This window comes from Polyergus mexicanus, unplaced genomic scaffold (assembly GCF_030449975.1).
Source record: "Polyergus mexicanus isolate NDT 795.1 unplaced genomic scaffold, iyPolMexi1.0 SCAF_8, whole genome shotgun sequence".
In the NCBI taxonomy this organism is placed as follows: domain Eukaryota; kingdom Metazoa; phylum Arthropoda; class Insecta; order Hymenoptera; family Formicidae; genus Polyergus; species Polyergus mexicanus.
In genome coordinates this window covers 7,101,380-7,115,948 of record NW_027223328.1, presented here as the reverse complement: position 1 = coordinate 7,115,948, position 14,569 = coordinate 7,101,380, and the positions used below count along the sequence as shown (strand labels likewise).

The 14,569-nt window shown below is 27.6% G+C and overlaps 3 protein-coding genes across 5 annotated transcripts; all 3 read right to left on the bottom strand.

Annotated features, from left to right (window-relative positions):
• Window positions 1-127: 127 nt before the first annotated feature.
• LOC138935862 (transmembrane protein 256 homolog) lies at window positions 128-2,346 on the bottom strand. Its single transcript, XM_070300730.1, has 5 exons — window positions 2,232-2,346; window positions 1,833-1,953; window positions 876-1,029; window positions 671-792; window positions 128-569 (listed from the first exon to the last, which is right to left on the bottom strand). The coding sequence occupies exons 2-5, from the start codon at window positions 1,935-1,937 to the stop codon at window positions 426-428; spliced, it is 525 nt and encodes a 174-aa protein (XP_070156831.1). The 5' UTR covers window positions 1,938-1,953; window positions 2,232-2,346; the 3' UTR covers window positions 128-425.
• Window positions 2,347-3,321: 975 nt separating this feature from the next.
• Window positions 3,322-6,729, bottom strand: Msl-3 (male-specific lethal 3). 3 transcript variants are annotated; one of them, XM_070300073.1, is made up of 10 exons: window positions 6,175-6,729; window positions 6,036-6,104; window positions 5,795-5,904; window positions 5,534-5,717; window positions 5,084-5,269; window positions 4,553-4,860; window positions 4,198-4,407; window positions 3,813-4,015; window positions 3,599-3,683; window positions 3,322-3,497 (listed from the first exon to the last, which is right to left on the bottom strand). In XM_070300073.1, exons 1-10 carry the CDS (start codon window positions 6,274-6,276, stop codon window positions 3,410-3,412), a joined length of 1,545 nt encoding a protein of 514 aa, XP_070156174.1. In that variant the 5' UTR covers window positions 6,277-6,729; the 3' UTR covers window positions 3,322-3,409. The 3 variants fall into 3 exon arrangements, with proteins under 3 accessions (XP_070156174.1, XP_070156175.1, XP_070156176.1); XM_070300074.1 differs by having other exon boundaries at window positions 3,813-4,012; XM_070300075.1 differs by having other exon boundaries at window positions 3,813-3,982.
• Window positions 6,730-7,506: 777 nt separating this feature from the next.
• On the bottom strand, window positions 7,507-13,722 carry Cds (CDP-diacylglycerol synthase). The gene is made up of 10 exons (XM_070299685.1): window positions 13,370-13,722; window positions 12,366-12,490; window positions 12,176-12,272; window positions 11,851-12,027; window positions 11,304-11,506; window positions 11,038-11,194; window positions 10,634-10,786; window positions 10,426-10,557; window positions 10,192-10,326; window positions 7,507-10,048 (listed from the first exon to the last, which is right to left on the bottom strand). The coding sequence occupies exons 1-10, from the start codon at window positions 13,436-13,438 to the stop codon at window positions 9,962-9,964; spliced, it is 1,335 nt and encodes a 444-aa protein (XP_070155786.1). The 5' UTR covers window positions 13,439-13,722; the 3' UTR covers window positions 7,507-9,961.
• Between the last annotated feature and the right edge of the window lie 847 nt (window positions 13,723-14,569).

The window sequence follows — 14,569 nt, the reverse complement described above, 5'->3', positions numbered from 1 at the left end:
ATAATAATAAATTTGCTCAATGAATGTATCTTTTAAAATACATTAGATAAGACATAAGAATCAAAGGAAATTACATAAAAGAAACGTATTATTCTTTTTTATCTAAGGAATTAAAGAAAGATAAAAATAATGGAAAAATTATATTTTTTTACTTTCTTTTACATATCTTCCAAAAAAATATATATAATTATTGGCTCAAAAACATGCCTGATATCAATATGTACTTACATTGTAAAAAATTATTCTACATAACTTACTTTTATAATGTTTTTGTTTTTCCCCTTTTTTTATAAATCTTTAACTCATGATATTATTAATATTAGTAAATATTGTATTTATATTTATGCAATATTACAGCATATTCTTTTTGGATTTTTGTTTTACTTATTTTTGTGTGTGTATGGAAACTTATCCACTTACAATATTTAAAAAAACATACTACACCACGCTAATATGAAACAGAATCCTCCAATTGGAGTTGATGTACTAAATCGTCGATCACCGATAAATGCTGTATAATAACAACTACCACAAAAAAGTAAGATCCCAGAAAGGAAAAATGTAGCAGCCTGAAAACATGCATATGACTTAATTATATATTAATATAAATTATATATTAATATCTTCTACGCGATATAATACAATTGTAGATAGAGATAGCAATATTTACCACAGTTGGGAATCTGCATAAAGGTAATCCCAACAAGGCTAATGTATGGATAAAATGATATCGATTTGCAGTTTCAAAAATACGACGTTGCTCCTTCCCTATCTCATCCTTGGAATAATATCCTACAATGCAAAAACAGATTCTAAAACTTATATTCACACAAATTTCAAATAATACAAACGCGATTACCGAGTAATTCACTTACTGTGGGATCCAACAGCACCAAGGATCACCGCTGCTGCACCACTGATAGCTGCGAGCTTTACATAAGGACCACTGGCAGCGGCTAATTTCCATAAAGGTACAGGCGATTGCATTTTAATTTCTACTTTGGGTTTTAATCCCAGGTAATCCGTCGCCTATAAAAGAGGTAATTAGTAAATTATTAGCTTTTCTATAAATGCTTTATATTTATAAAAAAGTTCTTTATTATATATTCTATACAAATGGTATATATTTTCGTATTGTTAACATATTCAAAATTACTAACAGTTTTCCAAATTTAATAAATAACTAAAACTGAATATTATATATCAAGTTTTCACTTATTTACTTTTATTAATTATTATTATTATTATTATCAAAACCAACTAATAGCAATGTTAGATAAGTAAAACATTTAAAATTATTTATACATAACTATATGTATAAAAGAAAAACGATAAACAACGTGACATTGCTTTTCTAATAGACAAACATAAAAATGCAAAACTTCATTGAATGTCAAAGATTAATGCACATAATAGTAAAATTGCAGAAATCATTGAATCAAAATGACAAAGTTATTAATACAACATTGATTTTAAACTTACTGCATTTGTGACAAACTGTAACATATTAGCATACAAATAAGCGTGTAAATTTTACTGATAACATGTAATTCACAATAAGTTTGTCGTTTTTTTTTGTTTTTAGTTATACAATAGGTCTGTTCTTTTTTTCAATTTTTCTCAATCTATGTTTTCTCTTGCAAATTTCTTTTTTTTTTATATACACTATGAAACGCCCGATATTTATTTCACATACATGCATATATTACTGCTATAAAAAAAGTCAATCGTCTGGTGTGCGAAATGGGTTTAGTGGGCGATCGAAGAAATTAGCACAAAATTTCTTCATTCTTTTACAAGAATATTAAAAATCAAGATATGCAACAGCTTACCGATGAAGCTGCACTCCAAGCATATGAGGCAGTTCCCACACTAGTTTTGTAAATTACGTTAAACGGTGTGGTGACTACTGTATACACGGCGTCTTGCAAACCCATCTCTAATCGTGCGTCACTATATACAAATCAAAGCAAGATATATAATTTGTATGCTACATACAAGTATATTAATGATGTCACGTGTATTAATGATGTCCGGTGTAAGAATGTGCCCGTGCAAAGATGCATTCGATGATACGATTCTTTCGTTGCTTGCAAGCGTAAAGCATCAGTTAAATCATATGATTAATCACACACGCGAAAAAAAATTAATAATAATATACATAATACACAAAAAAAAACCACCGTTAAACGTATAAACCGGATATCATTAATCCGTTCGATTATACTCACCAGGCAAAAGCTTTTGTTGCAATTCAGACTACCGGCAATAACTCATGTACAACTCAGATCCAACACATCTGTACAAAAAGTATACTTTGTTGGACAAATCCCACCATCCCACCGGTTGTACGTTTATGTGAATGACGTCACCGTCTACGTGACTGACATCGGCAGATTCGAATATTCTGGGTGCAATGCGCAATATAGAGGACACTTTTAAGAACCATATTAAATTGCTTGTCTGTTTTTATTAATGCTAATAAGCCGGTTATAGGCATAAATTAATAAACTTTATTATTTTGATTTGATAAAAAATTATATATTATTTTTCTTAACTACTTTCCTATTTCTTGCGAGGGATATAATCATATCTTTATTACAGTAAAATATGTGCTGAGATCAGCTATCGTTTGCGCACGCATGGGATTTGTTCTACGATCTACGTTGCCCCCGTAAGTCCATGATATGTAAAAAAATTTAATCGTGTTATATAACTGTAAGCAAATCAACCAATCACAGTCAAATATTCTTACTATATTGTGAAAATGTTTGACTGTGAATGGTCGATTTGATTACACTGTTTAGTAAACCTTTCCCACGTGTCGTAGCCTTTACTCTGATGGATGGAATAAAGAAGATAATAATTCTATGTAAAAAAATAATAGCTTTATACTATTTTTTCGATTGTCTCATCAGAATATCCTGTTTACATATATATAATGTACTTGTGTGACGTTTTGCAAATCGCAGTTTTAATATTATCAATTCCAATCTTTTATACTGCAAATCACAATTTCAATATTGTCCAATTCTATTTTTTTATACTGTAAATTATATGTACATATATATAATTCTTCAATTCTGTCAATAATATAAAAGATGTGTTTTTTTAATAGAGATCCTTACATCTATATTGATTTTCATACATTTTTTCAATTGCTGTTTTTAAATTTTATATTTAATTCTTATATCTCTATTTATTTATTTAAATCTTGATGTCTCACATATTGATACATTTTGTGCTAATAGACCAATAAAGGTTTATATATAAAAAAATATTAATTATTATAAAAAAAGAATTTTGTGTTTTTATTTCTATGTTCCATAAAAACTTTTACATAATATTAGGTATAATCATATCTTAGATTAAGGAAAGTAATATATATTGTTATAAATGTTGTATATCGTTAAGTATTACTTATTTGTGGTACTGTTCGATTTTCCGCTTGCATATAAAATTGTTCTCCAAACCATTCCCTATGCATCTCCAGATAGCTAAATGTATGTTATATTATTATTTTTGGATGTGGTATGTAAGATTTATTGATCATCATTTATATAAAAAAAATTATATCTGATTATATTTTACTACATACCTTAGAAACATATCCAAATATTTTAGGAGTACTTTCAATTTTTTACTTGGCATATCTGTGGATTGTAATAACTCAGGTAACTTAACTGAAATTTAAAAATGACGTGGAATTATTTTTATTTAAATATGCAAATTTTTATAATGTTGCACGTGTAACCTATGCTTTACATAAACATATACATATATATGTTTTCGTAAAGTGAAAGATAACTTACCAAATAATCTAGTTAAATGAATGACACCGTAATAAGTAGATGGATCTGTTGAATTTTCGCCTTGTTTTGAAGTTTGGGGCATTAATCTCCATTTATTTGCTTGTTGAAGTAAAGCATTTACTTGAGCAGATGTAACAACAGGCGGCATTCTTAGTGTTACACCTCGTGGGCTAGAACAACGGGAACTTGTACTTGCTATGCTACTAAAACAAAAATAATCATAAAAACATTATATCTAATATTTAAAAAAGCAGAAAGAAACAAGAACTTTTCCATTACATTATATGCGAGAATAACTTAGTTTTAATAAAAGATATTCATAAAAAAAAAGAATTGTGCAAAAGTAAATAATGTAATTTAGAAAATTAAAATAACATTTTATTACCTCGATAAATTACCGGCATCTTGCTTTCCTTCGTCATACGATCTTAACTGCCGGCTTTCATCGACTGAACTTACACGACACGATCGCAATCTACGCTTAGAATTGTTTGATGGCTTAGATGTATTGTCCATCTCTGAATCATGTTCTTGGAAAGGTGGTAAATGAGCATATTCTGCATCTTCAAATTCTTCTCTTGACATTTCTAGATTCCTTCCAATGATGAAGATATCTTTTTATTAATTCAAAAAATAAATTTTACTTATTGAATTCTTAATTTAAAATTTAAATTAAATATTAATCCAAATTTTAATTTGAACATTATTTTGTTAGCAGAAAAAATACAATATATATTTACTCAATTGGTTCTTCTTTCGTAACAATATTTGCTTGCTCATTACATAATAAAGCAGATTTTAAGGAATAATATTGCTCCTTTTCTTGTCTATATAGGAGGAGATGAGGTAATGTGACATCAAAATATATGCGTAAACCATCCGCAGTTTCTCTGCATATATTTACTTCATTCACTGTTTTTTCTATTGTATTATTTGTTTTATTCCGCTGAGGTTTTTCTGGGATATTTGTCAATTGAGTTGTAGTAAAATGTTGCACCCAGGATTCCAAAATATTTATCACAGTAGGTTGTGCAGGAAGAACTACAAGCTAAAATAAATATTAATGATGTTTATGCTTTGTCTTTTGTAAAAAGACTAGTTACTTACGTATAAACCGAAATTTTATTAAAAAATAAAGATTTTGTTCTAAATCTTCGATTAGAAATAAAGATTAAATAAAATCTAAATAAATAATGTCTGTACATATATGTATGTATAAGTGATGTATTATAATTTATATTATGATTGAAAAATTACTCAATAAAAAATACCTTGTTTTTATTTGTTATTAGGTCATGATCCTGTTCTAAAATCCGTTTTAATGTACTACCTATATCAATATCAATTCCTGGCTTAATACTAGCTCCAGATTGGCTACCTCCACCACTGTCTTCATCGTCACTTGTTTCACCAATATAATCAGAACTGCTCTCTGTGTCTTCTTCTGTGTTTACTTCCTAAATTGTAATTTTATATGCAATTCTTATCTTTAAACTTTGCTTTATTACTCACTTAGAAAGTGTAGATATTTAGATTAATTACATTGTATAATTCAAATAATTATTATTAACGATCATTAAGGCATATAGTGTCAAAACAATTAGAGTATATCGTCTAACTTGTCTAATAAGAACAGCTTTTTTAAAGCATTAGAGGCATTCGTAAATATCTTTATTATAATCTTGATTCTTCATGATGTAATTTAAAAATGAAATATTTACTTCTGTATCATAATCAGCATGCTGCCCTGAACTACCATCTTCTGAAGATCCAGTCGTAGCTGATGTAGCACGGCTGCCACCGCTTCTTGCTCTACGACGAGATTCTTGATGTTCTGTTTCAGTTAAGCGTTCTGACATTTTATGACTTCTTTTCTTGCGTTCACGGCGATATAAATAAGCACCACTGTTTTATTGAAATAGATAATATAATAATTAATTTTATTTTCCACATAATATTAGATCAACTTTAAAAATACATACAGTTGAAGCTGTGCTTTTTGTGCTAAATCTCGTTGAAGTTGGCGATTTTCTTCTGTATCTTTAAGCACATATTCTTCTGTCACACAACGGTCCCAAGATGAATTCCAACCCTTACATAATAATAATAATAAATTATATTTATAATTATATTTATATTTATAATTTTTTTAAATATGATATTTATCAATTCTAATATGATTCCTATAACTAAATAGCAGTTATTATATTTTTTGTAACTCACTTGAAAATGTATAAGATATTCAACAGCTTTTCTTCCTCTTTGATCTTTATTTACAATAACGTCAAGTACCTGCAAATTTATAACATCATTATTGTTTGTAAATTAAATGCAAATATGTGTATTTAACAATATATATTACCTTTGAATCATATAATACTTTTGCTTTTGTAGGATCTGGTTCGTAGCATAATACTTTTTCTCCATCACAAAATTTAAATTTCGGTCCTCGTGTTGACACCATTGTAAATATTTACCAGAATATAACACACAAATATTTGAACAAAATTCGGAGATCACTAACATAACCTATGTAACTGTTAATCAGTCAAAAGCAAAACATAAATGTATTTAGTATCTATATCAAATTCCGAAGCATAACTTAACTCTGACCATCTTAATCTATCTTAGTTTGGCTTTATATTATTATTTATATAATCTATTGTCAACTATAAAGATATTTTTTTTAACGTATCCCAGTAAATGACGCCAGTTCGGCGTTTCGGGCTCCGGTCCGGGCTCCGGCTAGCGCGCTTTGGAAGAAAAGCAGAAAAGGAGCATAAAAGGACGGATATACTATAGATCTCAAAGGCGTTCCAAAATTATTCTCATAGGGTAGAGTAGTTTTAAATTGACCAGTACAAACAATCTTTGCTCTTTTTGTCCTGATTGGTTAATTTAACGCTATTTTATCCTACGGGAAGGGTTTCCAAATGCACTCAAGTAGGTTTTCCATTTGGGGTCTGTCAGATTCTAATTAGCTTTTCTACTTAGAGTGTGCAAAAGAGCTCGTATGTATATGTATAAATACAATCACGGACAAAAAATATAAATCTTCTATTCAAGCTTCTTTATTATTAAATAGCTGTTTTCCTTCAAATTAAAATTCTTCTTTTTTTGCATTTTGCGTTACTCTCTCATTTTATATTTGCCATATGATCACGAGAGGTTTCGAATATGCATGACGACATATATATCTTCTATCTTTCACATGCTTTCTCATTCTAAGTTCATGGAAATAAAAAATAAAAGAGAAGACCGAGCGAACTTGATTTTAATAAATTTTATATAGAGGAATTTCGACATTATAATATAATATAAATATAGATAAAGAAATTAAATAATTTTATGTTTAACATGGAATACGATAAATCAATAAAATATATAATAAAATATTATTCGTGTAACAGCATATACACATGTATTAATTTTTCAAGGATTTATTTTTTATTGCTACATAAATATATTATCATATATTAAAATTTAAATTATTCTCTTTGAATCCAAAATTTTATGTATTTTGTAACACATTTTTTCACATAACTTCCATCTATACATACATACATATACATATATATATATATATATATATATATATATAAGTGTATACATATATTTTTTCTTTTATATATTTTCTATCAAATATATATATATATATATATATATATATATATATATATATATATATATATATATATACATATACATATACATATAATCCATTCATCTGTCATTATTTCTCTAATCATTTCTAATGTCTAATATAAATTCTTGCTATAGAAATGTCATAAACATCTAAAAATAAAAAAAAAATAAATTCATTTTTTAATAAGCTACATATATTACATATTCTTTTTAGAACATATTTTTACACTTAAATTAATAGAACATGCTTCGAATAGCGAGCAAAGGGAAGAAATGACACTACAGAATGTCATTATTGTACAATAGTAATAATGAAACTAAAATTGAAAATTGAAATACAAGATGTTAGAAATGAACGCAAATAGATTAAAAAATTATTTAATTACATTATAAATAAATTACAAATTTGTTGAATTAATTTGTTCAATGCACGCTATTTCTAGCAAAGAATTATATAATATTTAGAGATCCGCAAATGTAGTTTTGCAATACGAAACATATATAATTTACAATAATTAAATCACAGAAAGCTATTTTAAATTGTGCCATTCAATTCAGTATATATAATTTATGTAAGAATACTTATCTCTTTTCCTGTTAAACATGATTGGCACAATTATGAATAATATTAAAATTAATTTTTGAAACATAATAAAATAATTTCAACTAACATCCATCAAAAACATTCATTCTTAAGACTATTTTTCAATCAATGTCTCTTTGTATCTTTTCATGTATTGCACGACAAGGCGCAAAATATGTTATTATGGTAGCCTGACCATATTTTTATCAATTATACAATACACCACAGAAATTTCTTCACCATAACTAATACAAATACAGCAGACACAAAAATCTATTTCCATTAGCTTTTTATTTCCCAGCTGGTGGAAAAAAGACAATTAATAGACATAGATTGATTTTGTCTGAATAATCATTTATATATAATCTTTCTCTCTCTCTATATATATATATGCTGATTATTATATATATATATATATATATAAAATATCATATAATAACTCAATATTGTGAAGTTTAGCATTATGTATACAACATAAGTACTATACAATCACGAAAACAATAGCTAAATGATTTATGCAGTCCATACAACAATTCATAAATATCAGATAATTCATTCTTATGGATTGGCAAGACATGTTGCATTTACAAGGACTATGGACTGTGCAGATACTTTTTATGTTTGACAGAAAACTTTTGAGATCTCCTGAATGCAATATCCAATACTATTACCTGTCTCATTTTTAGGTATTTGCATATTATTAATGTTTCAACGATAGTAATGTGTAAAATAGATTATGCGAGACAAATTCAAATAACTTAAGATACAACAATTAGTTTTTATTTTTTTGTCCCTAAATTAATATGAATGTTATATCTAAGACAAGAGAAGAAAGCATAATGCTAAACTTCTAAAAAGAACCGTTTACCCAATAACATCAACAATGCTATCTACATACAACATACAAATTATGTTAGTGTCGGATTTCCTTTTACACATAGCAATAAACATTAAAATTTTAAAAAGGATATATTTAATTAAAACAAAGAATCGTTAACATTTTTATATCAGTTCTAGCTAAAAAAAAATATATGCATATATATAAACGAGATTCGTTTCTATTATATTAAATTTTAAATGCACAATTACAAATATATATTATATTGAGATCTGTTTATAACAAGTGAAGATATCTGATTTAAGCAGAGTACGTAAAATAATATTCTTAATTATCAATCATCTTGTAATAATCAAAAGCGATAAGTAGACGTTTTAGAAAATTAGATAGAAATTTTATGTAAATGCTGCTCTGTATAACAGAATTTTTGTAATGTGCAACTTTCTTTGGTTCAATTTTTAAATACAAATATTAATCATATTTCCAACAATGCCATAGTTTAATATAAACCACTGCATTTGACAAAAATTTGATTATCTGTGGAATGCACGAAAAATAAAATTAATATTATGATAAACCTATCCAACTGATTACTATCAGGCCAGAGTTAATCACAGAAGTTTACACACCGTGCAATTTTAACTTATTTCAATATTCGTGCATCTTATGTTCTATTATAAACAAACGGTTCTTAATAATATTAAATTCCAAGGAAGATCAAATATAATAGAAAAAATGCTTCTTTCTTAATATATCAAAATATATCAACTTCATTTTTGATAAAAAATGAGATAAGAGAGAAATATATTATCTCTCATCTCCGGCGCCATATTGATTTCAATTAGACAGATCTATCATATTATGATATATAATTCTTATTTATCTATAATTACAAAATAAACTTCAATTATTATAGTTCAACAAATTATTGAAATTATCTGATACTGTGTTTGCATTGTCATTGCATATAACGTTTTGTTAAATATTAGAGAAGATGTTGGAGAATCTTTTCTAACATTTTTTAATAGATAAAAATAATCCCTGCAGCAGTTTTGCCATTAAATACATTTTTAACTTAAAATATTAATTAGTTAGCATACCCCTATTCGCCAATGAATCTTTTAATGTTTGGAAAAGTTGCAGCTGTTGCTCTGGTTTCAAACTATAAACCTAGATCAGAAAGTACATATACTTTAAAAAATTAATTTTGCTTATATATGTTGTTATACATTGATATATAATACAAAGAAAAATATTAATATCAAGGAAACTTAATACTGTAAAATAAATTAATAATTTTGTTGTTACATTACCTGCTGCAATAACTTCTGAGGTGATGCAGTATGAATAAATGAAGAAATATAGACGTTTACGAATGTTGCCATTAAATACTGACAATCGAATCTATCCATTATGCCACCATGACCGGGAATTACATCACCGAAATCCTATAAAACCATTATCAAAATTAGTAATTGTCTAACAATTGTAAATAGAATACCATATGTAAACACTTATAGGTTTGATAAAGTATAAAATTAAATTACCTTAATTTTGAACGCTCGTTTAAATCCACTAGCAAAGAATCCTCCAAATGGCCCAATTACAGAGCTGAATACTGACATTGATAACGAATGCAGAATAAATGGATATAATGTCAAAGTGGACTTTCCATTGAACTGCATATATTGAAAGACATTTGAGTACTCATATATCATATGATAAAAGTATTCTTTAGACATAAAAATATTTTACCATTCTTGATATCACTTGAAGACTGTTTGGCAATGTATACTCTTGTGGTTGGAATAAACTTGATGGTTCGCAATCCATAGTCATTCTTCCTAAAGCTTCACTATATTCAATAGGACAAATAAAATAGCGATACTGGCACATGACATAAGACATCTAAAAATAACAATATATCATATTAGCATATGATAACTATATTTAGTTTTCATTTGTTATTTGTATGAAAAACATGTTAGGCCTATTGCACAATACAAAAATGTAGACAATAGGAACAGGAAATAGAACAGGGAATAGAATTATCCACCAATAGGAACAGAGAATAATATCTATTCCCTGCTCCTATTGGTGGATGATTTCTATTTCCTGTTGCTATTGCTTGTACTTTTGTATTGTGCAATAGGCCTTACCATTAATCCAAATATGACAGTTGAGATACCACCACCAATGAAGCCCTCCCAAGTTTTTTTTGGAGATAATTTTATTAATGGTGTTCGTCCAAAAAAGAAACCGAACATATATGCCATTACATCATTTATCACAATCATACTTACAGGGACAATGAACCTAAAAGAAATTGTGATATAATTAATAAAATATGTCTACATGTATATATGTAAAAAAGATTTATATATATATTGTAGTAATAAGTCTGATAAATAGAGTAAATACATACCATATCAATCCTTCAAATATATTTTGGATAATAAGATAGCTCTGTGTCACAACAATAAGTAATGCAACATGTGTCCAAGCAAATAGAGAGAATTGCTTCATATAATATTTTTTCACGAGTGAAAGTACAAACCATACAAAACCAACAATGTAAAGACAGAATGAAACAAATCGATGGTATGTAACAAGTACACGCAGATATCCCTAAAGATAATAAAAATCATTATTATTATTTACATTTATATAATGTATTAATTTTTTGATATAACATTATTATTATTCTTTTTTCATTTTATTATTTCTCTGTGTTAGATAACTTTAACAGGGAAGCCCCACATAATGTTGAAGCCATAATAAAACTATTGCTATAAAGCTTTATGAAGGTTTTGGTATTGATTTAAATTAATATTCACAACGTATGTAATGTTTTATAAATGATTTTTAAAATATCACACAAAGCAAGCAGTATAGTAGCAGAATTTTGTAGAGGTATCTGTATTTTTCATATAAATTACATGATTCAAAGTTAAAGAAAAAGTAATACTTACAGTTCGATTAATCACCACTGCGAAATAGTCCATTAAATTTTCTCCATAAAAAAAGTAATTGGAAGTTATCAAAAAATACCATGATAAGGATCTGAACCATGGTAGACCATGAATTCTATATACAGCGTATCCAATATTAATAATTTCTTCAAAGCATTTCACTTGCACAATCAACGTCTATAATAATTAACATGATATTAAATAGAAGATATATATATTGTGTGTGTGCATATATATATATATATATATATATATATATATATATATATATATATATATTGTATTTTACCTAATTGTACAATAGAAAATTTGAAAGAAAACTTACTGTAATCATCAATGCTAACGGACCCCCATAAATAATAAGACAAAATCCAGCTATCATAAACCAAGTGAAAATAGTTCTAATTATCCAATTTCGCCAACTGCAAGAGAAAACAATATTATTAAAATAATTTATTCATAAAGAATTGAAATAGTTTATTGTAAATGAGAAATAAATAAGTATAGTATTTTACCGATCTGGAAGACCAGAAAGAACGGAACTTAGAATATGTGGAGTATGATCAGTTCCTTGAGGCAAAGTTTTTGCTAACTCTTCTACCTCCAATTTTGCATCATCTTCGGATTCAATATCCTCTTTCTAAAGGAACATATATTTCAAAAATATTATAAGTAATATCACTTGAAAAAAAAAAAAAAAAAAAAAAAAAAAATTAAAGCAAATCAAGCATTAACTTTGTTTTATAATATACGATATATATTTTAATAAAAAATTCGAAAGTACTAAGTATTTAATAAATATAAAATATATAAGAGAGTATATTATCATAAATTAATATGTATATATATATTATTATATAAAATTAAAGATATACATACACAAATCACATGAGTAAATTGTTATTTTTTAGATGTCATAAAATATTCGTTATATTCCTTTAATGTTAAATTTAAAGAAATATATATAGAATAAAACATAAAAAAGAGATAAAATTATACTTCATAATTCAGGGCTGCATTAAATTATAAACTGCATCATATGTATATATATAAGGGAATTATATATATATATATACATACGATATCAAATCATCTTAACGGACAAGAATGTACGTTTAATATCTTTTAATTAAAAAGTGTCGAGTAAGCATCACGTTTGCAAATCGAGCGGAAAAGTGGGGACAATGAAATGCGTGTGACAGAAAAAGATACATTATTTGTTTGCACGCGCGTATATGTGCACATACACTATTATTTATAATATTATTTATGCACGACATATGCGGCATATACATATATACATTGCGCTGTGCACACAAAGCGGCATCAAAAATAATGTACGGACATATTCTACACGAGTATTGGTAGCTGTCAAATACCCATCGTCGAATAATCGTCTAACGCGCCAACGTCGCAGATCGATAACCCTCGGAATCGCGTAAAACGATAAACAATCATAAAATGATTGAACATTCCCGATGCTGTGGAATTTCACAAGGAAATTGCATTCGTTTATTACCTGATCGTCGCTAACGTCCCGCGTCGTTGCGGAAGCATCGCCGATCGCTCTCTTTCGTATCTCCGACATATCGCTCACGTCGGTTAACAATACGCGATTTTTTTATCGCGGCGGGAAAATCGCGATGACGAATCGAATGAGCGGGAAGGAGTTGGAGGTCAACACTTCGCGCCGATTTATAGCGCTTAAACGTTGCGTTTATTTACATATTTTAAGGAATTGAAGGTATATCCAAAATAGCCCGGATTCCGGATGCGGTAAACACGCACACACTACACTCGCGCGAGGCGAACAGCGGATTAAAATCGAGGATAATCGAGATAGTCACTCGTCAACGTTCGGCCACGTTCGGTACGCTTCGGTTAATCAATGTAATGATACAGTGTCATCGATATAAGAATATACCTAGACGCATAAACTGACAATCTCGAGTGTCAAGCTTTATTTATTATTCCACTCTTCATCTCCATATATTCGCGATTTTTCATCAGAATATAGAATAACGCAACAATGATCAATTGTCTGTGCAGACAAATTTGTATAATGCGTAGAAAAATTGTTTAATTATATCAAGAGTGCCATTGATTATTTATATACAGGGTGTCCCATTTTAAAGGACCCACTCGAATATCTCAGAAACACTGCGTTAAATCGAAAAATGTTTCAAACAAAAGTTGTGTGGCTTCAAGGGGGCCATAAAATGGTGACAATGATTTGACCTTGGAAAATCATTTGAAGATCATGTGAAGGTCAACTTTAAAATCTTAGATGGAAATCCCCATTTTTTTATTTAGTATTCTTGTAGCTGACATCGAGAGCTTTCCAAAACACTATAATAGAATATTTTTTCATTAAGTACTTTTTGAGTTATTTTATATTCTAATCTGACATATTTTGATATAAAAAATTAAATATCTCATAAAATATTTAGTTTTTGATAATCTTACCGTAATACTTCTGTGTACAGAATAATAAGACAAATTAATTAGTGCCAAAAAAAACAAATAATTGTTTAAAAAAATACATTGTAAATAATTTTCTTAAAAACAATTTTTTTTTATACTAATTGATTTGTCTCATTATTCTGTACACAGAAGTATTACGGTAAGATTATCAAAAACTAAATATTTTACGAGATATTTAATTTTTTATATCAAAATATGTCAGATTAAAATATAAAATAACTCAAAAAGTACTTAA